Source organism: Calonectris borealis, chromosome 4, assembly GCF_964195595.1.
Source record: "Calonectris borealis chromosome 4, bCalBor7.hap1.2, whole genome shotgun sequence".
Taxonomy (NCBI): domain Eukaryota; kingdom Metazoa; phylum Chordata; class Aves; order Procellariiformes; family Procellariidae; genus Calonectris; species Calonectris borealis.
The window spans coordinates 44,397,812-44,423,213 of NC_134315.1; the positions used below are offsets into that span (position 1 = coordinate 44,397,812).

Here is a 25,402-nt window from a genome sequence, read left to right on the forward strand (position 1 = left end):
AGAGTAGCACTGCGTATAGACAAGTTAGAAGTAGGTGAAAATAGCCAGGTCAGTGCACCACATTAATGTAGCTATGTTATTTCTGGGACCTGTGGTGGTATTACACAGTATTGTGCAGGGTAGGTAAAGCAAAGCAGTTAGACAGCAGGTCAGGTACCCCTAATGATTGTGCTGTGCTCCATACCCTTTGATTCAATTCTAAAAGTCTTTCTCTTAAACCAAGGGAGGGTAATTAGAGAAGGGAACAATATTACTCTATTTCACCTATAATGGGAGGGGAAATCAAAGAGAAGCAGGGTGTCCCAAGTTAATATCTGATTCTTTATGCTGACCTGTCAGCTGGTGCAAGGATTGGTAAAGAAAGGCATCGTTGTAGCAAACGTAGAAATCCCACAAATTTGAATTATGATATGCGGTCTTGGCTCAGGAGACCATTTTCATCTAGTTGTTGCGATATGACATTTTTGAACATATGTGCCCATATATCATTAAAAAATTTTTTTTCCCCAGTTCCCTATCGAATTATCAGAAACAAATTTGTTCCATTACACAAGAGAAAAGCACAATACAAGTTTTATAAAAATGTCAGTTCATAATTTATGCAAATGTGTATAGATTGCACCTAAGTCTTTCATGGAGAGAATCAAAGTCTCAAGAGAGACTTCAGCAAAGAATGAATAAACAAATGCTTAGACGCCTGCTGTTGTACAGGCATTGATAGTTGTTGACATAATGACATGTTTCAATCTTACTCTAAAGTACAGATAGGTGTTTTACAGTGTTGTTCAATTTACTAAAGTGTGCTGAAGGCTGTGTCACCAAATATTATGGATTGCCACATCATAAAGGAAAAGGAAGCTGAACTGGAGATGTATTTTCAAGAGCATCACTGTGAAGCTCTGCTAACTTAAATATGAGCTCTTCAGATGATAGCTTAGTCAGTTACTGGTAGACCTGCAAAATGATCCTGATTTGGAAGTGATAACTGTTGACAGGGGCAGTGGAAGGTATTTTGTTACCTAGGGAAGCATACATCCAGTGCCTTTCCTGCTTTTGTCATCTTCCAGATCCTATTATTTCTCTTGTCTTTTCCCAGCTTCTCTCAAGCATGTGAAATGGGAAAACAGAGTTCTAGAAGGGCTATCTGCTTGCTCCAAGCACACCTTTTCTTTGTCTTCTCCAGCAGCTTAATAGTGAAGGTGAATAGGCCTCGTCACTGTACATCTCTATTACCTGCTTCTGCTGCTGGCTCCGGTACTAACGACCGGTACTGTACAACACTTCAGCCAGACTGCTGCTGATCTGCTGCTCTTGGTGCTACAGATGCCCTCTTTGGTCCTGCGTGCTTTTTCTACCTTTGCTGTTTCTGGTCAAAGAAGCCATCCTTTCCATCACCAAGCAGCTGTACGGTTGCCTGTTTGCAGTTAGGTGCTCACAAACGTTGGCTTGTAAAACTACATTCAATCAAATAAGCTTTCAGGACACTCTTGAAGCACTTTCTCTGTCAACCCTATTTCCTCTTTTCACACTTCAGCATAGGAAAGCAAGTTGGGTGTTCCTGCATTATCTGCCTAAATCACATCCCCGACCTGTTCTGGTAGGGCTTTCGTTACTATTGCCTTAATGAACATAGAAATGAAACTCCAAAAGACTGTCATGGGTGTCTCTGCCATGCAGCCTCATCTACAGTAAGATGGGAAAATATCTGTGCTAGAACTGTTTATAGTAGTTTGCAATAGTTTGCAAAGGATGTTTTTAATTTCTAGATATATATAATTTCATAATTGCTTTATACATCGGGCATTTCTTTCTGAGGACCTTCACTGGGTTTTGAAGGCATACCTAAGTAATGAAACTGAACTTTATGAATTAAAGAAAGCTGTGGAACGTATATGTTTATATTATTTTATTTGTTTTCCTTTTTTTAGCATAGTTTGAAAAGTTCTATTTAGCACCCAGGAGAAAAACACTAAACAGCTCTGCATTTTGTTTTTCAGTGTGCAGTGACCTGGAATTCAGGGGGGTTGCAAACAGATTGAGAGACTGGTTTAAGGCACTTCATGAAAGTGGAATTCAGAATAAGAAGACTAGGATTGTTCAAAGGCCTGAAAGAACCAGTAAGAGATTTCTACTTGTCTTATTTGATGTCCTCTTTGGTACTTTTCTGTACTTTTGTATTTCCATTGCTAAGGCTTGCCTTATTCTCATGTGCTTTAAATAGGCATGTGTATGAAACCATAACTTTTCTAAAGTTAAATTCTTATTTATGACCTAATACTGATGTAAGACGTTCACTTTGAACTTTCAACGTTATTTGGCAGGACTCTTGCTTGTAAGAATGTATGGCAGCTACCATTAACAATGCTTTTATTTGTGAATGCTATCAAATTGTCTATTTGAAAGAGCTTGATAATTAGCTGCTGTGTAAGGAGACAAAACAGAAGAAACAAGTTGGGATTTTGAGCAACTTTTCCATACAGAAAAGTGAGTTGCTGAATGGCTAGCCCTAAGAAATAATGTACAGAAGCTGTAATTATGTGTGACCCATTGTTGCTAGTTGATGCCACTGTAGGTACTGGTACAGAAAAACACATGGAAAAGAAGCTTGTAAGTAAAAAGGAATTTTCAGGGATAGACTTCAAACTGGAAAAGACTCAGGAGTACTAATGAAGTGGAAACAGTAGGGAGCATAATTTGTTTTTAACCCCCTCAAATATTTAAATAGGTTTTTTGTTGTGGAAAGTAGTAAAGTTTTAAAATGTAATTATCAAAGGTCTTATTTAAAATAGTAATTGAAGTATGCAATTATAGTTTCAAGAGTGATGTCCTACTGTGAAGGAGAGTCAAATTAGATTTCATAAGCCGTAAAATTCTACCTTTCATTAAGATGAAGAGCAATCTATGAATTCCTCCAGAGTATGTTTCACAGGACTTGGCCACCACTGCTTACCTTTGCTCCTTCATTATTAACTTTTTAAGTATTGGGGATTTTTTTTTTTTTTTTTAGCTTTTGTTTGATTGCCGTGTGTAGCATTACTTTCTCTTTTTTCAAGAAATCCATTTATTTCATTTAATTGGAAATGTCGTTTCTTTATGTGATTTTTCATGCTAAGGAAATACGAATAATTCTGTAAAACACAATGAATCCCAGATGATTCTGGGAATAATAATTCCCAGTATTATATCTGGGAATACTTCTCTTAACATTGAGAAAAAATGTTTCTGAGGTAAGGTGGTAATGCAGTAATGTCACTTTTTATTGATACTGAAAAAAACACATTTAAAAACATATATTTCCAATTTACATTCTGGTTGGTGCCCATAACTGATGTGATCTGTTTCTCATCCAGTAATGAAAAGAACAGAAATACAAAGTTTGCAGCTCTTAAGTAAGCATTTACTGTATAGTAATAAATAAAATGTATCTAATAATATAGCTAGTGTTAGCACATCGCTCAGTTAAAGGTCAGCTGAAACATTGCATACAGTCCTGTTTCTTGCTGAATACTCACTTTGTTGAGGGTAACACACTGAATAGGTAAGGTCAAAAATGCAGCACAGCTGTTTAGAAGCCTGATAATACAGTAAAAGTTCAAAAAGAAATTTGGGCAATGATAAAAGAAGCAACTGTACAGCTATTAAGTACTACGGCATACATAAATAAAAAGTCAGTGTTTCAAGTAATTGCGTTCTATGTAATACAGGAGTGTAAAGTTCATAATTAATATTTTGAATACATTGAAATGTAGTGCAAGCACGAAGTTCTTAAGAGTGTGAGGTTTTTCCCTTATACATTTTCCTTGGCCTTTTTTCCTTAAGCACACAGGTGGCATTGATAAGACCTAGTATCTATACTTGAGACAGGTATTTGTATCATGATGTGTATGTCGATATATTATACTCACATTTATTTTATCATTTTTGTTTGCAAATTTTTACTTTATAATAGCAATCAAAGACTGTATTTAGACTTAAGATCTAAGATTTTAATATGTGTGACTAAAAATGCAAGAGTCTTGAGGATTTTTGGACCTTGCCAATTTTTGGACCTAGAAATATGTTATGTGAGCCAAACTGGTTGGTTTGTTTTCAAACTTCGATGGTCACTTATTATAACATTAGCAACACTTCAGTTGTGTCTGTGTAATGTTGATTTTACATCTAGTACATCCTGAATGTTCATGTTTTGGCACTTCATGTACAATGCAGAAGATAATAACCATCTGCTTAGATTATGTAGACCAAAGCAGATATGTGGGTATTTTTAGAACAGAATGTTCAATTGCATGAAGCACTTTGGTCTGTGAGATCTGTGAGCATGAGGAGCTCTTCTGCAGAAAATGTTATGGTCCCATTCTGATTAGCTTCCTCCAAAGTTTTAGGGTCTGTGGGATCTTTCCCACCTAACCTGAGCTAGTAAAGGAATCTTTCTAAGGCAGGTAGAGAGATGTATTTGCCTTTAAAAGCCTTCAGATGAGGATCTTCTCTACAAATACAATTGTTTCCACTTGAGGGGAAAAAAACAGGTTTCTGGTCCAGTTTTCAAAATTTCCTTTTGGAAGCCTTCAAAGTTCTCTCCTTTGACGGTATAAAAAATTCACACATACTTCAGGAGGCATCTGAAATTGTAGGCACAAGTTAGACTGGATCCTACCCTACCAGTTTTTTGAGAGGCAGAATCGAGAGTTGATTTGGATGGCTAAGAATAATCTTTTCACGGGTCTTTTTCATCACTGGGTAAGGAAATATAATCTGTGTGGAAAAATCTGTTTTCATTGTACTACTGACTTTAAATTCCTTGTGAACATGGTGCCATCAGAAATGTTTGACTTACACTTGTAACATGGTACCAGAAATTAATCCTAAACGGCTAGAACGTTGGTTTTAAATTAGATTTTCTGTTTCAAAGACTTATACCTCATCACCCTAAAATAGAGGTAATGTTGTTACAAGAACATTCAAAAGTTTGCTATTTGTTATAGGAATGCTAGGATGTAAACATGGAAGTTTGATGACAGGCTTTGGCATGTTCATATTCTTTTTACTAAAACAAAGCAAGTCAAATTGTAGAAAATGGTTATATATGAGATATTCAGTTTGTCCTATCTTTTCTTCTTTTCTTTTTCTCTTTAAAAAAGATTTTTTCAACAAAAACCACAGTGTTTCACAGCAACATTTGAGCAATAACTGTTTAGAGTCTAGTGTTTTAGTACTGTGGTCAGTTACTCAAACTGTATATATCTAATTGTGAAAAAAATTTCCTTTCAAACATAAAAGATCCTATTTGCACAATATTTACTCAATTTTATAAACAGCCAATATTTACTTGATCGAATTAATTTGACAGGCTACTGCAAAAAGGCAGTCCATCTATAGACACAAAGTGATCGAATTAATATACAATCAGTAGTAGTTTTCTTTCATTTGTGGATTTCGGAATGCAGTAGTGTTTTAAAAACTGGTTTCATTGATGCAACTATATGGTTTTCCTGGTATGTATGTTTCTGAACTTCAAAATTTCTCATTTGAGGCAGCAAAAAATACTGCATCTTATGAGAAATTAACATGTCTGTGGTTTAGAAGAAAATATTAGGTCATTATGTCCCTGTAAACACACAGAGAAACAAAAATAATTATAACCATTCAACGTGGTAATGTCTTTTCTAATACCATTAAGAACTTCTTAAAACTATTCTTCAAGAGTTAAGCTCTCGAGTAGTATCCCCAATGAAATCCCTCAAAGTCATAATCAATCCCTCAAAGTCGGTCTCCAAAGTCATAATAGGTCCAAGACATCAGGCGCATTAATTTTTATGTATACCAGGGAGTCCAGCCCCTATTTTCGGGATGTCTGAGAGCTACACCTAGAAATAAATCTTACAAAGAACTTCTTTATCATGTATAATGACATTATACTTGGCACATGAGACTTAGTGATCTGTACAGAACAACAGCTACGACAAAAAGCTACCTGAATGCAACTTCCTCTTTCAGAGTCCTAATTATTCTAGCAGATCCCTGGAGTTGTTCATCACCCTTGGGGAGTTAAAAATCTGTTTTGGCACCCTTTCCCCCAGGCTGTCCTTTATTCTTGTCATAGAGTTCCTTCCTCACTGAAAAACCATTCTGCATTTAAAAAAGCAATTTGTGACATCCTTTCTGGTTGTCTGTTTGCATTTAGGATTTTTCATATTTCAGTCTTTCTGGTGGCACTTGGGACAGGATCTATTAAAAGGCTTAGGCACAGTCCTTCTGACCAAGGTAGATGTGGTGCAAATTTATAATGCCTCGCTGGTGCTTCTCAGAGTTGTTCCAGCTATTAAATAGTCCACATTGATCCATACAATCATTAATATTATTTCTAAACAAACCAAACCGTAGTGTTTAAGTTGTTCTGCTAGAGCCATCAATATGCTGATAAAAAGTTAAAAATGTAAGGTGCCTACATTGTTGTGTTTTTACAAGAGTTACATAATTTTGTTTAACTGACACTTATTTTTTTTCCAAAGCTGAATCTTATTAGTAATGCAGACTAGAATATTTCAAATAATGAATAGGGTTTTATTTCCAAAATCCCTTTTGTGTCCAGATGTATTCAGATTGCATATATCTAGAAGTATCGTTACTATAAATGCTATATAAACACTTAAATCTTGTCCTCAGGCCATTTATGGTCTAAACAGATGACACAAAGGGGAAAAGGATACTTTATGCCCATACAACAATAATACCCCCATTATTTGTCCCTTGTGGATGGGGAAATAAAGAGTTGAAAAATTAAGTGAGATTTTTACGTACCTGTTTAAAGTCTTTTAAAATATTTGTTCTATTTCTGTGATAAAACTCTAGGGAATTAATGCATCAAATGCAAAGCATAAAAAATACCAAAGTCCCACAAATATTTCTGCTAACAGGCAGTCTATTTTGAAGAATACTTGTACGCCTTGTCATATTAGAATATGAAAGACCAGAGGCCAGAGGTAATAGAGAATCGTCATACGGCTTGGGAATAATATGGTTATTTGGAGTCTAATACACTAATGATTTTGAAAATAACAGAAAAATACAAGAAGTGTGAAAGAAAATTACTTATAATTGGCTTGTTTAGAACTGGCGTGGTGAGATATTATTACACTAAAATTGGCAAATACCCTTACAAACTTGCAGCAGGAAAAAAACAATTTTGTATAGAAAAGTGTAAATAAAATTAACAATTTCAGATCTTTGCTTGGAGGTTTTTACTTCATACTGACTATGATACATTCCTTATCGATGAAGAGACACAGCTGACATTATGCAGAGATAATTAAATTTCCCTGATCTTCATTGCTGAAGCATATTTGGAAACCCTGATGTACAGACAGAATTCGTAAGCATAACAATAAGTTTTTGCTTACCCCTGTCAGTACTCTCCCATACAGTCATTGTATAGTTATAAGAGATAAAAAGAATTGCAGTTTTAAACATAATTTTTGATATCTTGAAAATGCTGACTGCGTAAGAATTTGGCTACTTCCTGAGATTATCTCGGAAAATGTCCCGTAAGCTGTACTGCAAAGTTGTACAGGCTGGCAACCTGAACCATAGTTCTAGTTTGTTAGAAAGAAAAGGTTCTTCTAATGACTTTTTGCATGTGTCAGGTTAGCGTAAGCCCAGGCATCCTTAAAGCAAGAGTCTAGAAATCCAGAAGTAATTCTGAGCAGGAATTTTAAATTAGTCCATCTTTACTTAAAATTAAGACTTTGAAGGAACTAAATCAGTGTTACTGACTGAAGTTTGTTTTGACTCAATCCTTTGTACAGAATTATCCTTATACACAATGAAACATATATAGATGTTTATTGTAGCATTTTGTTTTATTTCTCCCTCCTCAGGTATCTTCTACTTTTCCTTAACAGTCACTCCTATTAATAAAATGGTCAGTCTGGTGTCTGACAGAATATATTTCATCTGAACTGTCGATCTATTAGCAAACTGGTAGCCTCCAGCAATAGGATTCATCTTGATTTCCCCCTCCCCTGCCACCTCCGTCTAAAAGTCTCTAAACCACTTTCTGGAAAAGGAGAGATTTCAGGATGCAAACTTTCACAGGTTTTTAAGGAACGTTGCAGCTGTGTTTACTTCTTTTCCTTGTACCTTTTGTTGTAAAATGAGAGTCAGTTATCCAAGGTTTATTGTAAGACCTTTGGTACCTTCCCCATGTCTTGCCCTAACCCAGGCTCCGCTCCTATCTGTGTAATCATAGTGAGCAGGAATATATTACAACTTTAGACAGGTGACAGAGAATGTTATGCCTAATGCTATCTCCTTTTTGGGCTAGTACGGAGCTGGATGAGCCTCACCTAGATCAGCACTTTTGTGAACAGCAAATACAACAGAAAGCATTGACGTCTGCTTCATCCTCTCTTTAGTTTAGTCCTTCCTGCTTAGGTCTGTCCTGATAAAACTACATTAGGAAGGAAAACTTGTTCCCAGCTTGTGCATGGTAGGCCTCAGCTGTGAGATGCTGTTAACTGAAGATTTTCTGATAGCCAAAATATTAGACAAATCCATCACAAGTGAAAACCTTCTTGTTATGCAGCTTGCATGTTGAACAAGTAAAAGCCATGGTCTAGATGTCAATCAGGACTCTAGCAGAGTGCATGTGGTTTTATTCACCCATATGATTTGCCAGTGTCTTTTATTGTCCTGGACAGCGTGCTGGTATTGGAAAGAATCACGCAGCTTACTTCTCTTAGCATATTAGATAAACAATTTTTATATAATGCAATATGTGAGCCATATGTATGTATGCTGTTTTGATTTCTACATAATGTCAAAAGCTATCTTCCTCAGTGTACACAAGGATTTATTACTTATGAGCTTAATAAGCAGGCAAACAATAGTTTTACCTTGAAAAGCAGATTATATTTACTAAGAGTTGAAATTCTCCCCTGAGAAATAATCACAAACACAGGAGCATTTCTGTTGGTTCCTATTGAGGAAATGTTTTGAACGCTAATGTGTAAGCCATGGAGGAAGGGTATATTTCTCAATAATATTTCTCTTGGGATTGTTTTGGCTGAGGAAAAGAGCTTAAGCTAGTACTTCACATTTTTCTAGACAATGTTCAGAAATAGCTGCATAAAAGCTCATTTCATTATGGTATATGGAAATAGATTTCAAATAAGTGGTTAAAATGAGAGAAAGAGAAAATCCTCTTTCATAATTTAGACATCTCAGCAGCAATTTTTGCTCTCCTCAGTATAATGTCCTGGTACTTAATCATCAAGAATGAATTACTATCCTTCAACTATACTGATTTTCCCCCTTTAGTGTCTGCTTTTTGTTTTGTTTCACAACCGAAAAATGTGTAAGAACAGCATTGAGTTGGTGCTCAAAGTGATAATATATGTAGTCTGTGATTTGGGCAATTAATTTCCTAGTTCTAGGTCACCTAGTGATTTTGTGATTCTTAGTTCTGTATCACCTGACCCCCTCATGTCTCAAATCATGTTAGCAGATGTTAAACTCTAGGTATGTACTTATGTGCCTTCCTGACTCTCTTTCTTAAGTATATCACCTTCAAGAGTGACACCTGTATTATTTTATTAATATTATGGTAGAGGAAGAAAGTCATTGCAGAGAGAAAGCACTTCGGATAATTTTAAGTTTGGACAGTTCCTTTAAGGTTCTTAAAAATTGAACCAAGAATTTTACTTTACCACAGTAATCTCTTAAAGGTTTATAATGTGAACGTGGAACTGAGGTGATGATCTTCATGTGGTGTAGCAGTTCTGGAGGAAGTGGACTGCTCCATTTTAGATCAAACAAAGCTGCTTCTGTCTCTGTCAACATGTGCCTGGCTTATCTCTGAAATACTTTAGCCATTTTTATTTATTTCACCTAAAATATTGACCTAGATTTCAGACATTTCTACACTATACTGCAGTGACTGATGGTTGTCAAAGATTTTGGCTTGGTGAAAGAAGCCAAATGAAAACTACGAAGAGATGTGATTTTCTCTATATAAAACATTAAAATTGTAAATACCAGAGAAGAGAAAGAACTAAATAAATAGTAAAATCAACAACAAATATACCCGGGCTGTAAATAAAAACACAAACTACTTCAAAAGCAATTCTGAAAAAAGAAACATAAACTACTTTCAAGGTAAAGCATGATTAGTTTTTGAAATTGCTACATCAAACAGTTATTTGGTAGAAAGCTAGACCCCATGACCCACAGTGCTTTTTCTCCAGTATATGATGCTATTTAATAGATAGGTTATGACAGCTTTAATATATGTAAACTATATTTTTCAGGCTGGGAAATAACAAAAGAAGTTTCTGATATGAAATGTTATTGTTTGAAGTAGGTTTATTAATTCTCATGTGCCAGTTATAATATGTTCCTGTTTACTAGGAAGTGTATATCATAAATATCAGACCTCAAGCTCTATATTTAAATATTAAATTATAGTTATGTTGAACTTTAACTGGATTTATAGAAAATATTAGAACATAATGACTTTTTTCTGGTGCTTTCCTGTGATTTGTAATAAAATCATGTTCTTTTAATGATACTGCTGACTCCAATGCAAATGTGTTAATTATTTCAAGCTCTGTCCTTAACTATGACAAACGTAATAGACAAAAATGCAGTGGGACATCAGTGTTAGACACACTTTTTAAAAAATCTAAAAGCTATATAGAAAGAAGTGAGAAAAAATAGAGGAATGGGAATAGAGGATGAACTCAATTCACAGGCTAATGCTAGTTAAGGGAATCAAAAAAAAATAGGGATAAAATCTTCTGCAGATATATAATATCGTTCCAACCTTAATTTAATGATACATAAAACCTTTGAAATGTTCGGTGCTCTTTCACTATTCTTCAGATAAATTTATTTCTTTTCAGAGTAAAATTTCAAACTGACTGAGAGAAATAAATAAAATAAGCAGGTGTTTGGGTTTTTTCCCCTTCTCCCCCCGTTTATTAAATACATAACACTAGCTTCTAATATCCTAAAATACAAAGTACTTAATAATGTGAACTTTTCCAGCATGGACCACAAATGCTAATTTAAAAATACTTTGTCCCAAGCTTGAAAGTGATGCCTCTTTCACTAAACTTGTGCTTAAAATTCCACATGCAGATGTATTATCTACAATTATCTACTTTGGCCCACAAGATCCATCCCTGAATATACGTTTAAAGCAGCTTTTATCTTATATTCCCTTCTAGCTGGCATCTTATTCATTAAAATCTGTCTCCTCATGGTTGCTCTTTTTCTGCAACTTGTCTTACAGTTTGGTGAGCTGGCCAGAATACCAAATTCAGAAAAATTTTGTGAGCACAAGAATAATTCCTCCCTTCATGGAGGTGCACAAAAGGCAGGATAGGAAACAGTATGTTTCACATCGACCCCTTTCTGAATCCAAGGTCTTGAGGAGGATCTCTAGCTAAAAGCAGGACTACTAGACAAAAAAGAAATATCTGGGAAATGTTAAGAGACCTTCAGAGACGGAGACTTAGAGGTAAATAATGTTATACTGAACATTCATCCTTAGACAAAATGTTTTAAGGTGGAGGAACTTTCCAGAACTTTTCAAATTGGAAACAGCTGTTAAATAATTTTGATATCTTTTACAGATAAAGTTGAATAACACATCTACTATATATCCTTATTCATTCAGTCGGGTCCTGTCTCTCTCGCTCTTCCTAATCCACAAAAAAAAAATTTGTTTTGTCTTGATGTTTTATCAGGGGCTGGAGAAGAAGGAAGAGAGAGTCTGTTGGTTGAATGCTTGGCTATGTTTTTAAATTGTGTTAAACACATCAAAAATATCATAAATATCAAATGGCTTCCTTTACTTTTTTGCTTTTTTCTTTTCTTTCTGTCAAGCAGAAATAATAACGAATGCGACAGATCAACAGGGAGCAAGAAGAAGTGAGACTGCCCTGATCAAAAGTCGTAATTAATTTAGGATTTCTGGGAAAGGAGAGTTTGTGTGGTTGTCTGACTTCCACAAGGAGTTTTTGGTGCTATCAGCTTTCTTCTTTTCCTTTCTGAAATGGTTGTTTTACCATAGCATGGACATTTCCATCTCTCTCTCTCTCTCTCTCTCTCTAAAGGAACATCTACTGATTTCTAAATCTGATTACCAAGTTATCCAAGTTGACTTGTTTTAGCAGTATAGAAACACTTTTCAGATTTCTTTTTTGTTTTCAGAACAACAACTAAGGCAGGCAGGCTTGATTTTAACAGCAGTAGAAACTGGGAATTCCTGTGTGCTCTCATGTCAACTTTTCTATAGCCATATTCACCAATCTCATTTTTTCAGTGCTCAGTTTTAGCTTAAAAGTTTTTAGAAGCACTAAATTTAGTTTACTAGCACTAAATCTCGTTCTGTATTAGGATGTATACTCAACTGCCTGGCCACAGGCACCATAAGCCTGTGGTACGACCCATAGTACATGAACAGGAAAAAATGTGTGTGCGTATCAAATGCAGCTCACATCTTCTTTGTAGGCAAGAGGCCTGGCGGTTTCTGAATTTCCCATCCATGTAAGTCTGCATGTACTTTACCGTTGATGCAGGAAAACGAATGTGAGGTCTGAGCTCTGGCTACAGGAATAATTAACTCAGCCTGTTCCTGATGGCTCTTTTTCCAAGCAGCAATTTAGGAAGATGCAAGCTGTATTAGTAGGTCTGATACTGGCAGCTGGATGCTCTTAGCAATCATCTTTTCCATGGCCTCCTCCAAGATGTAAAGTACATCAGGTAAAGATAAAATATCATAACTTTCAAGGCATTGCTGAGGCTGAATATCGTGTTCTTTTTTCATAGAATTGAATATATGTTATAGGAAGAAAAAAATGGACTCCAACAAGTTACCTGGAATTTATTCTCTTCTTAGTTCTGTAAACATTGCAAACCACTTAAGCTTCACTCTCCTGATTTATAATATCACTAAAATTCCTCAACAGAATTATTTTCCAGGAAATCACTGTAGATCATTTATTGCCATACATAATGTGTGTTCTATAGGTATAATGTTTGACAAGAAAACTCATATTTCTAAATGCTTTGAGATTGATGGTGGGATTAATTTTTTTAGCAGGTTAATTTAATGATTTTTTAAAATGAAGCTGACATATAATTTATACGTAGTATTTCAACAGCATGCACTTGTTTATGTGCTGTATCTGTGTACCACTGGAGCAATTTTCATGATGCATCATTCTTCTGTGGTGGCTGAGCTCAGCAGCTGCTGTATCTTTCCTGCTATATGTTTTTTTTTTTTGTTTTTTTTTGCCTCTTAGGATTTGATACCAGCATTTTGCCAATTTGCAAAGACTCCCTTGGCTGGATGTTCAACAGGCTTGATACGAACTATGACCTATTGTTGGACCAGTCAGAACTTGGAAGCATTTACCTTGACAAGAATGAGCCATGCACCAGGGCGTTCTTCAATTCTTGTGACACGTACAAGGACAGTTTGATATCTAACAATGAGTGGTGCTACTGCTTCCAAAGACAGCAAGGTAAAAGATGAGAACAACCTGCGTATGTATATGACCGACTTTTTTGTAGTGCTTTATCTTTTTTTAACATCTTAAGAAGATTACAGTGAACTACAAGCTCTTAAATGCTGTACCATGAATTTGTGTTAAGGTTTTTGACCTATTGTGAATACCTAAAATGAAGTAAAAAAGCCCCACCAAACAAAGAACCCAAGCTAAATGGAAAGGCTTGCTAGAAATTCAATGATTCTAAATAAAGTGCAAAACAGCGGCTAATGCTTTTACAGCAATATTGTTTCTCATGCCAACTTCCAGTAAGTATGCAGAGGAAAGGGACCAAAATAAAGAACAAAATTACTTAAATTATTTCTTTCCCAATCTACTTTGCCTACATTATAAAATAAACTTTTTTTATTCTTAAAGCAGGGCATCTTAATGTTCTATTTTGTGAGCCTATTAAAATAACTGAATGAACATTATGAATAAAGTTATTTCTAGTCATTTGGACCTAAACCCAATTGATTTTTACTGTCTAGGTGAATTTCTTGTTAATGTTCTGATGTGATTTGGTTAAACAAATAAACACAACCTATCAGCATTATTTTCCTGAGAATCATATAACAATTTTTGATCTAGGTGAGACATCACATAAATTATATAATCAAACTAGTTGTAATGAATCAAAGAATTTACTCTTTAAACATTGGCTGAAATTGGACAGAATTGCCCCTTCATTTTTCTTACTAACATGAGGGAGATTTTCGAAGGGATAAATAGCAACCAGGGTCCAAATTTCTACTCCTCCAGTAGAGGAGATAAGACTGATTTGGTGGAAAGTTTGCAAAGTCAGTTCAGCCTTTTTGAAAATTTTAATAGCAGTTTTTAAATCTCACTTGTGCCCTTAAAATTCTCATGATAAATTCCCATTAGCATTCAGCATCTATGGTTTGACTCTGATTTCTGTGGAAATAAAGATTTTTATCACGCCACATCTCCCAGCTGTAAATTTGAACAAAAATAAAGCTGTACTTCTGTAGATACATTCTAAATAGCAGACTTCTTTTCTTTGGTATCTTTGTAGTTAAAAAGTTAACATTTAATCTTTCTTCCTTGTTTGTTTCATAGTAGAACAATATTTTGGCTTTTATTTTTATAAGCATGTATGTACTGCTAACAAAATTAGTAAATGAAAAATAACCCATCCCAGAAGTAAAGTAGTTCTTGAAGTAAAGAGCGTAACATGTTTTGTTCGGTTGTCTTTAAAATAAAAAAAACACCACTACAATCATTTCAGCCTAATATATAAACACCCTTATTCTTTGGAGGGCAGCATAATTCTTTTCAATTGTCAGAGAAAGTACAGCACATAACATGTGGCCTAGCATGGTCCAAGGTTCTTCTACCAATTGGCTCTTCTACCAATTTCATATAATGCGTGTACAGCATAACCAGGGCATTAAGAAAGCACTTCCACAGGTTAGTTTCAAGTAGTTTTGCATTCTATAGCCTATAAATACTGTTTGTCTAAAATATTTGTTCAGTGTACTGCTAGAACGGATGATAGGATGGTATCATAAAGACTGATCTAAATGCTACTGAATTATATTAATGGTATATTTTAGCGAAGGCTAAAAATCTGGGATACAGCTTTCAGTGACACTGTTTCTCCCCATCACAGAATCCAATATTATCAAGCTTTTCTTCCCTTTTTACCAGTTTCCTCACTGTCTTGACTATGGTGTTGTGATAAGGTGCTGATTTAAAACAGATCAGATAGCTTTTGATACCACAGTGTGTTTGAGCATATAGTAAAAAAGATGTATCCTCAACATTGTAAATGACGTGAAGTCTCAGTTTTGGCAATCCTTGCACATTAAACATGCGTTCCATCCCTCCAAATTAACACTGTCAACAAAAACTGTATTGTCCTTCTTTTTTGAAGGTGTAAGGAGAAAAAAAAAGCTTATAGTCTTCTTTTGTCACATATTATTATTAGCTCTTGCACAACTATCTGAGTCCTATCTCCCTAGTGTATTAGTGACCTACTGAATTCTCTATTCATAAGTTGCAGTGTTATGCTAAACCTTGTAATATGTTCATGTTTGGTTATGTTTTGCTTGATTGAACAATTTAAATAAGACCTTTAACTAGACCTTTGCTGTTAATAGCAAAGAGATGGCTAGGTAGAGAAATTCAGTGGCTTCTTTCTGATGTTTACTAAAATAAGTTGATATTAACAGAATGCTTCAAGCCGTTTAAATAGCTCTCTGTATTCATTGAGCTTAGTAGGTGCTTTCCGAGCAGATCCTACAGTTTTACAGCACTGCTGTTGATTAACGATGTTCAAAGTGAATACAAAATTTAGTCAACAATATGTATCATACTGGCATAGAAATTCCATTGTGCTCTTTAAAAATACATAGTATTTGCTTGAGTCATTATCTGAGAAGCCCTTTTGCTCTTTGATCTTAGCTTCACAGTTCAAGACTGTCAGGATCAGACAAGTACTTGCAACTCTCATTCATTCTTTCTTTCTGCTTGAGGTCTGTCATGATGCATCACAGTACACTAGACCCATTACTGCACATTACTCACGACTTCTAGTCAATATAAGCAACTTATGAATACTTAAGTCAGATCTTTCTTGCTCAGAAGATCTTCCTGTAGTAGCTGTCCCACCTTGACTAATGCTTAAACACTTACGTATGGCTCAGTGGTGCTTATTGCATTTTTTCTTGGCCTTATTCTGCTTTAAGTGTAGTTTAGTATTTCTGAGATACATCCAAGACACTATAATTTCGGCAATCTTTCAAGATCTGCACTTTGCCAGTGCTCTTTGCAAGTCTTACTGTACGCTTTGGTCGCTGTTGCCCTCTAGTTTCAACTACAATTCATGCAAGTGCTTCAGTGCCCATCTTCAGAACTTATTTTCTTAGTTTTTGACGCTAGCTTAACACTTTAGTGCTTGTCTCAATGCTGAGGCACTTGCAGTGTTGGCCTTTTTATAGGTTGAATTTCCTTCTGCCAGTACTTCATCATTATTACAGCCTTGTTTTTGTTGCATCACTGCTTCAGAGTAGGATAGTACCCAATTTTGCTGGGAATATTAATACATAGCACCTAAGTATTTCTTTACTGCTGGCCTCTGCATGGATCTACTAGTCCAGCACTTCTCTAGATGCCCTTTTCTTACAGGCTTTTCTGTCTGTCAAGGCTGGAAGACATCTTTATGACTTTAATACTAGTCCATCTTACAGAAGAATGATAATTATCATGATCCGTATTTGTTACATCAGTCTTTTCAGAGTGCAGGACTTCAAATATGTTTATAGATGGTTCTAAAGAAAGGTGTAACGTGCCTTAACACTTAATTGAGGTCCCAAGAAAGATTTCTTGAAGTGCGGTATTGATGCTTCAAATCCCTAAAGTTCAAGCCTCGGTTGTCCAAGAACCATTATAATACTTGACCCCAAGCACAGGCAAGGCACAACATGGCAGCCTAATCTGCAGTGGACCATATGCCAGAAGCTAGGGGCTCTGCCAAATATTATCTACTTGATAGATGGAAAATCACTGTTTTGTAATTGAATAACATGGAGAATCTGTGAAAGCTGGAGACTCACTGTGTGGGTAGTAGCTCCTTGAGACATGTCTGTTAAAAATCCTAGACATTCTTTGTCAGATCTACCAGTTTTACTCCTATTGCTCTGTTAATATTCCTCTTTTTGGTAAATCAAAGCTTAATCGTACTAGCCTTGCAGCACCTCTTGACACAACTGAATATTGACGTCTCAAGGGTCAGTATTAATAACATGGGATACTCGTGTACAGCAGTACTTCGAGCACTGAAGAACTGTGGATGGCTGCTGTTAAGTGGTTCATGAATCACTCATAACAATGCAGTGATATTGTCAGAAAGACAATTCCTGCTACATCTGTGGAAGTAGATTAAGGATGAAGATGATTAGGTCTCTCATTTGTATCCAGATATCAGAAAGACTGATGTCAGATTCATTTCTATTTCAAAGGAAGCTGCCACAGTGATTTTGTAAAGGAATTTTTTCTCCTTACCTCAAGACTTGAAAAGTTGTCCAGTGATACTGCTTTTTATGTTGAAATAAGTTCAGAAATCTAAAAGAAAGCTTTTCCAAACTCAGGAACTAACTGGAAAATAAAGAGGGAAGTATTATGTTTGGGGACAGAGGAAAAAGGATATGCTGTGGACCAAAAGGAATTGGTTGAACTTCTAGCCTGCCATTCTCTTTGACAGTTTTAAGCACCAGAGTGATTTAGTATTGTTAAGAGTTTTTGCTGCTTTTATCCTGAGAAGCAAAGCTTAAGGGTGAATCTTGAAGACATAGCTTCTGAGAAGAAGAGAGTTTTGGGTAAGTAACTTTCTCATATTGCCTTGTTACCTTTTGGTTAGTGGTATTCCTTTTTGTAATTATACCACCAAAGATTTATAGCTGTAAATGAAGATTTTTTTTTTTCTTTAGGCATAGTCCATCATTTTTACATTTCCACATGTTAGTGCTCATGTGTGCAACTCTGTGCTTCTAATTTAGGATTTTTTTCCATAGAACAAAATACATGTATTTTCCCTATTTGACTAGTTCTTCTCCTTCAGTATATTCCCCGTCTTCTTTGAAAGATAGAATAGATCAGAATAGAATAGAATAGAAGAGAATAGAATCATTTAGGTTGGAAAGGACCTTTAAGATCATCGAGTCCAACCGTTAACCTAAGACTGCCAAATCCACCACAATCCTAGATCCTTCTAGCCTGTGGTACTTGTGTGCATAAATGACTATCATTTTTTAGATTACCGATTAATTGGAAATACCTTTGGTTTAAGAAATAATTGATCCTCAGAATGTTTTACACTTAAGAGCTTAATTCTTCAAATATCAGACAGAAACCTTAGTTTTGAAAGGTAATGAACATCTCTGGCATAATAGTGAGCATGATCATCATCAAAGCACTTCTTACCCCAAGAGATGTAAAACTTTATATAGCCTCAGCAAATACTGAAAGATTAAGTATTTAAACCCCAATACCCACCCAATGATGTCAAGTCCCAGTGGTTTTCAAGAGCACACATAGAAAATTGCTTGGTTGTTTGGAAAGACATCTCTTGAAAATTTTTCTGCCACTGAGACTCCTGTGATCAGTATTTTAAAAGTAAAACCTACTTCTAAGGCCTTCACTCTAAAAAGAATCATGATAGATTTAGTGTGAAAACCTGGCCCACCAGGGCCGAGGCCATTCTGAATGTTTATAAGCTTCTTTAAATGTATGGGATATGTAAATAGCATTTAAAATGTAAAGCCAAGAGAAATTAACAGCCTGCTGTCAGTAAGGAGTTATTACTGTCTTCCAGTTTCTATTTACTCTGTTAGATAAGAGTTCATGAATAATACCAAAGGCCTATGGTATATCTAGGCTATGCCAGCCAAGAGGCTCTGTGTTCACCAGAAATACATTTTTGATCCCCACTTCATCTAGGCATTTGTCACAACAGTTTGAGCATTTCCACAAGAAAGGCACCTCCATGTATTATAATGTATTCTTGCCGTTCCTGCACTCCTTTGTGCATCTTGTGCTGCTCTCAGCTGGCTAAAGGGTGAGCATTCGTGTCTTCCTTTAGGAGGAATTCAGGAAAGGCTGCTCTGGACTATCACCACTCAAGTGATTTTTGCCTACCCATTGCCCTGCACAGTGACTGGGTTCTGGTCTAAGTGTGTGCTTCATCAATAAGCTAGGCCAGTCTCACTCATCTTTAAACTAGCTCAGAAGATTTTTTTTCTGTTTGCATGGAAAAAAAGTAGTTTCACTATCTTTCAGAACGGACCCTTGAGTTAATTGCATGGCAAAGATGTATTCTAAATAATCAGAGTCAGCTAAAATGGAAAATGCATTTAATATACATAGAATGTGAGATTTTAGTGAGATGTTATCAGAATATTGTCTGGGAACGGTATAAGCTAAAGACACATGTGAGTAAACTCAACAATACTGCTGCTGATTCAGAATGAGAAATGCCTTTGTGCTAATGGTCTAACATACTACGCAATATCAGTGTTCAGTTAGTACTTTGCTGTCTTTGATTCTTTCACTTATTCAACAGTAACATATACACATTAATATCTTATTTCCTTCCCATTCATGGGGCATACTCTGACTTGCTTTTATAGACGGTAGAAAATTAAATGATTCAGAACTGGAGTAAGCTATAACTCTGAAGAATGGAAAACTGAATTTTAATACCTATTCTGCCTTTTAGAGCGATCTAACGTTTGGCCACTGTTTTTAACTTAGTTTGCTGAACATGGGGGTTTGTACCCATGGGATCAAGTCTTAAATTGTTGCAATAGAATCACACTCTTGCAGACTTCAATGGAGAAAATTCTTATTTTCTTAGCGTAGTACGTGAAATACAAAACTTGAATGTGACTTCTAACAAGGAAAAAAGGGAAAGAGTTAAGAGGGTCATCCTGTTTCTAACCAATACGTGAGGCAAGCTTCACAATCACACTCTGATTTCTGTAGACTGTTAAAATAGGGTGTGATAGAGTTACTATTTTGGTCTAGCATTCCTCAATCCTCCAGACTGATGACTAGATGCTCACTTGCAGCTGGGTTAGCTGGGAGTGGCCTTCTGCACAAATCCATGGTGGTGCTCTAATTCGTAATTCTGGAGCTGCAGCAAGGTGCAGTAATTCTTTTATTTCAGAGCTCAGAATACGACTACTAATGCAGGATGCGTGTGTTTCTTAAGATCAGTAGATAGACTTTAGAACGTAGCAAACTGTGAAAACTTAGTCCTATGCTTTCTTTCCTAGATACAGTGTAATCTGTTTAACATTTTTTATGTCATTTTAGACCCACCTTGCCAGACAGAACTCAGCAACGTTCAGAAGCAGCAAGGAGGAAAGAAGCTCCTAGGTGAGCCGTAGATCATTCTTTTGAAGGTTTTATTGCTTACATAAATAACCCTAGTGAAACAGCAACATAAAATCAATATTAATCCAACAAAGATAGACCACAGTAAATTCCAGCAAAAAAATTTATGAAATTTTTGAAAGCTATTAAACTTAGTTTTATTACCTTACCTACCAATAGATATTACATCTGTTTTATTACCCTAATAGAAGGTACGTTTTTACAGTGGTAGAGGTGATAGTCTAAGGCACTCCTAAATTAGTATCTCTGCTGATCCTTTACCTGTAATATTCATTAGGTAATTGAAATCTTTGTTGTGAATCAGTTTATACTGTATCAATATTACTCAAATGTAAAATCTTCATTTTACTGTTAGCCACTGTATAAAAGCTGCAATAAAAGGCTTCGTCCAAAGTAGTCAAAACTGTATTTTTGCTAAGGATGGTTTCTAACAACCACTATACACTTCAGAATGCTTTCATATGAAAGTTTTGTTCATTGTGGTTTGTCTACATTTTATGTTTCTTTCAAAAAGTCTCCGTTCGTTCCAAGTGAAAAACAGCGGATTATTCAGCCTTAGGCAAGTCACTGCCTCACAAAATAAGTCCCTGATTGTGTGTCTTGTACTCTTGGTGGGGAACCCTTTTGGCTTAGAGCCTAATTTGCCTAGGTATTTTGCATATAAATGCAAATTTAACATTCTTTTTTTACATCTTCAGTTGATAAAATTGGTGTGTTACACTGCATTTGTCTTCTGTGGTGGGGTAATTAAATATTAGTAGGTAACTAAATGGACTGTAAAATATATATTAAATAAAAACAGCTCCTAAGCCTTGTAGCTGATAGTTTGTTAGTCCGGGAAGCCTGGCCCTTGTTATTCAAACTTGTTTGTTCTCCACAGATTATAGAACATCCCATTCAGGGCTGGGTGCTACATTTGAGCCTTTTCCCCAGAGTACAGTGAAGATCTGGACTGAGACGTTCAGGGAGTAAGGAATATGTATCACAGGATCAATGAAAAATCTAAAGGAAGATTGGTCACTTTATTTCTTAAAATCAGTTCAAGACTGATACATGTTATTTTCCCTCCCACATTTGATACATTCAGTCACTTTCTGCATAACTGAATTTAGTAATAGTAAACCAGTCAGTGTAGAGTCTGAAATTAGGAAACAGCAACAGGTAGTTACTTTCTGCTATAATTGTTACGTTGGCCAACAGGCAGTTTTTAATATTCTTATTCAATATTTATGTATCACAGGGCAGTACATCCCCTTGTGTGATGAAGATGGGTATTACAAACCAAGTCAGTGCCATGGAAGCATAGGGCAGTGCTGGTGTGTTGACAGATACGGTAATGAGGTAACAGGATCCAGAACAAACGGTGCGGCAGAATGTGGTAAGTTAAGAACCCTTTGTGGCGTTTGGTTTAGAGGTGTTATTCCCTCTGATTACCAACCAGATTAAATTTCTTCAGTAAGAACAGATGTGGGACCCAACTACATGGATTTTGAAACAAAAAATAACAAATTATAATTCGTTATTGTTATTACTTCATTATTTTTTGCAACTCCCATCACTCTGTCAGCTATTAATAGACCTCATATATGTGCTTGGCATAGTGTATATAAACCTAGGGAAAATTAATTATATAGAGCAGCATTAGACAAGCCCCAAAATGCTTGATGAAATCCCTTTGGGTAATCAGCATGCTAGTGAATTCAATTTGACATTTTTTTCAGTTTATATTTGAGGGAATTGCGAAAAGTTCCTAGTACACGAAATCTTTCCTTATTTTTCCCTTCCCTGCAGCACTGTGCAACTTCTTCCAAGAATTCCCATGTAACCTTTATTTGAAGTCCCAGATATAAAATAAGGCAATAAAATATTTACCTTTTTTAAAAAAAAAAGTCTTACATTACTCCTTTCCGCTTCTTTTGCAACAAAAGAACATATCCTGAAACAAAGGGAAAATTTATCACGGTATTTGACATACAACCTCAGGCCTATTGTCTATCTAATCCAGGATCCTTTCTAGATAAATAGACAGTTCTAGATAGTTTAAGGTACTGAACAATAGACAGTGTATATTATCGGTAGTCCTTATTGTCATCTGTAAGTTGGACTTAAATCTCTTTCAGTTGTTCCTGGCACTCATTATAGTTCTACAAATCCCTAACATTCGTCTCCTTTTGTTAACATTGAGAAATTCATTCCTATTGAAGTGGTTTTCTTGTAAGACAAAAGAATTTTCGTATTATTTATGTTTTCTTTCTATGTCACACTGTGTAGTTTAAAATAAGTAATAGTCCTGAAACGAAATATTCTGGTGTGCCTTTTGTAAGCTTATGTATATTATACTATGAATATGTAGTGTATCTTGTGTGTCTTTTCTATAACTATCCTACCTTTTTAGCTATCGATTTAGAGACTTCGGGTGATTTTGCCTCTGGCGATTTCCATGAATGGACAGATGATGAAGATGACGAAGATGAAATAATGAATGATGAAGACGAAATTGAAGATGATGATGAAGATGAAGGAGATGATGATGTTGACGATGACGATGATCATGATGGATATATTTGATGATATTAGGGGGTCCTTGAATTGTACCTTTCTAAAATTCACAAGATGACATTTCATAAAATCCCTTTGCTCTCCAAGATCAAAAGGATTCTAACAAACATGTATATTTTGTATGATTATTTCAAACATTGCAGCTGGAGTCATAGACTTTTTTTGTTTAAATAAGAATAATTATATTACGTGTTTTTGAGTTTTTAAATGCCTTTGCGCTGAAGAAAACACATTGGAAGTCTAGCCTGAAGAAAGAGATGTTGTGTGCTACTGAAAATATAGGTGTGCAAAACACACTATAAAGACAAGCAGTCTCTTTAAAACTCCGGGGAAAAGATATTACTTGGAACTGTGCATGTCCTCTTCAGAACACATACTGTAACTTAACTTCAGTTCTGTCAGTGTTTTAGGCCCTGCGGCTTTGCAAATTGTCCATTTAATAAATAAAAAAATGTATAACAGTAGAAAAACATTGGTGCACGAGTAGCATCTCACCAGCCTTTAATTAACCAAAGGTATGGAGAACAATTATCAGGAGGGAAAAATAAAGCAAAGTCCTCCTTTGTGTTTGCATTTGTAGTTATGTTTTTTATTAGGAAATGGCTAGGTTATTGAAAGGATTTTTCAAAAGCAGTAGCATGGACAAGCACCAATTCTGTAATTCTAAAATTTTCTTGTCCTTCCTTAATTTTTTTTCTTTCATGTCAAGGTCATATAGGCTTTATCATTATTTACTTAAACATTGCTTCACCCTTTGTTGTTTCTCTCTATTTCTCTCTGATTTCTCTCAGATTAGTGTAAAATAGTTTACATGGGGAAAATAATTTGCTTAAAATTATATTAGCTTTATACATGACTGTATTTCAGAGTATTGGCACTTACCCCAAGGTAGTTTTTAATAAATGTATAATGATACTTTTTATTTTCTTAATTCAGGAAATAGTTTTGCATCTTTATCTTGATTCATGTTGTTTTCTGTTACTAGTGCAGAAACTTAGAGAACGTATTGTAAAGGTGCCTTGCGAAATAGAAATAGAGAGGTTTTAGCATGCATACCAGTATAGGATGTTAGGCAATAGCTAAGCACACCCAATTACCAAATTAATACCAGTATAGGTACTGCTGCTGGAATGAAGAACATGGGTTATTTTAATTTTTTTCCTATTGTTATGTAATTACCATGTGGACTAGATTATAATTATTGTGTAGAGTAGCACTTAAGATTTGACTGTAGAAAAAATTACTTTAATCACTGTATTTATGTTAGCATGTTAATTAATTGTGTAGACATTTTGGGACTCCACCATCTTTGTTCATATCATATCTATTGCTTTCTGCCCACAATAAAATTGATGTGACCTGTATAATGTACTACTACAGGTTGTATAATTTGAAAATTGGATCACTGGTTTCCCATCGTTAATTAAAAGGAAAATCAGTTTCTTATCTGAATTAATTTCTACACATTAAATGCTAAATTTAATGTTTATCCTATGTAATATTGAAAAGTATAATGCATTTTCTTTTTTACTGTTTCTGTATAGTTTGCAAAATAAAGACTCTTGTAACCAATCTTTGGCCAGTATAGCCCATCATTTTCACTTTTTGCATAGTTTGAAATTTTGAATCAGGAAGAATTCATGTTTCAGATACATTTAACCTATTAAAATATGTATTTATTTGTATAAAGTCATTTATTAATGTTTTATTTCCAGTAAAGAATTTTTGACTAAGGCAAAACCCATAGGGAGCTTTTATTTTTCTGTATTTTTTTCCTGAATTTTCTATAGCTTTGTTATGTACTTTTATGACATTGTCTTCATTACATAGTAAAGAAAGAGAGAGCTATTTCTTTTCAAACTCTGTCATAATTTGTGGGGCATAGTTGTATTATTTTCTTAAATAAAAGTAGTTAAAAGTTTACCATTCCAATATAGTGGGATTTTATCAGAGAACAGTTTCTTATGGCTGAAATTAACTGATATTTAAATTGATTTTAAATAAAGAAGCTAAAGAAAAAATGTTGTCATTATTGGCTGATGTAGCAAGTACTGTTGCGGGTTTTTTTTTCTGATGTGACAAATGGTCATTAGATGACAAACTAAAAATGGATTTCATTAAAACTTGTGATATTAGGAGAATTAAAGAATGGAAAGAGAATTCATAATGTGTTTAGCCTAATGGGATTACAGTATGAAGACCGTTCTAAAATGAACTGTCATGCAGAAGAGCATGAAAGAATTTTATATTCTTTCTTCCCTGAAAATTCCCCAGTGAACTGGAAGAGGAGTGAATATGAATGGATTTTAGTCCCTGAGTATCAAAGCTACCTATCATAAGGTCAGAAGTCAAGATAGCTAAATAAGGAACAG

The 25,402-nt window shown here is 35.2% G+C and overlaps 1 protein-coding gene across 1 annotated transcript in view; it reads left to right on the top strand.

Annotated features, from left to right (window-relative positions):
• Window positions 1–25,187, top strand: part of SPOCK3 (SPARC (osteonectin), cwcv and kazal like domains proteoglycan 3) — a 232,363-nt gene extending 207,176 nt beyond the window's left edge. Inside the window, exons 7-11 of the mRNA XM_075149396.1 lie at window positions 1,998–2,117; window positions 13,308–13,529; window positions 20,391–20,453; window positions 21,712–21,849; window positions 22,867–25,187. Of these exons, the coding sequence (XP_075005497.1) occupies window positions 1,998–2,117; window positions 13,308–13,529; window positions 20,391–20,453; window positions 21,712–21,849; window positions 22,867–23,039 (716 nt within the window). The 3' untranslated portion in view covers window positions 23,040–25,187. The remainder of the gene's footprint in view (window positions 1–1,997; window positions 2,118–13,307; window positions 13,530–20,390; window positions 20,454–21,711; window positions 21,850–22,866) is intronic.
• The last annotated feature ends 215 nt before the right edge of the window (window positions 25,188–25,402 follow it).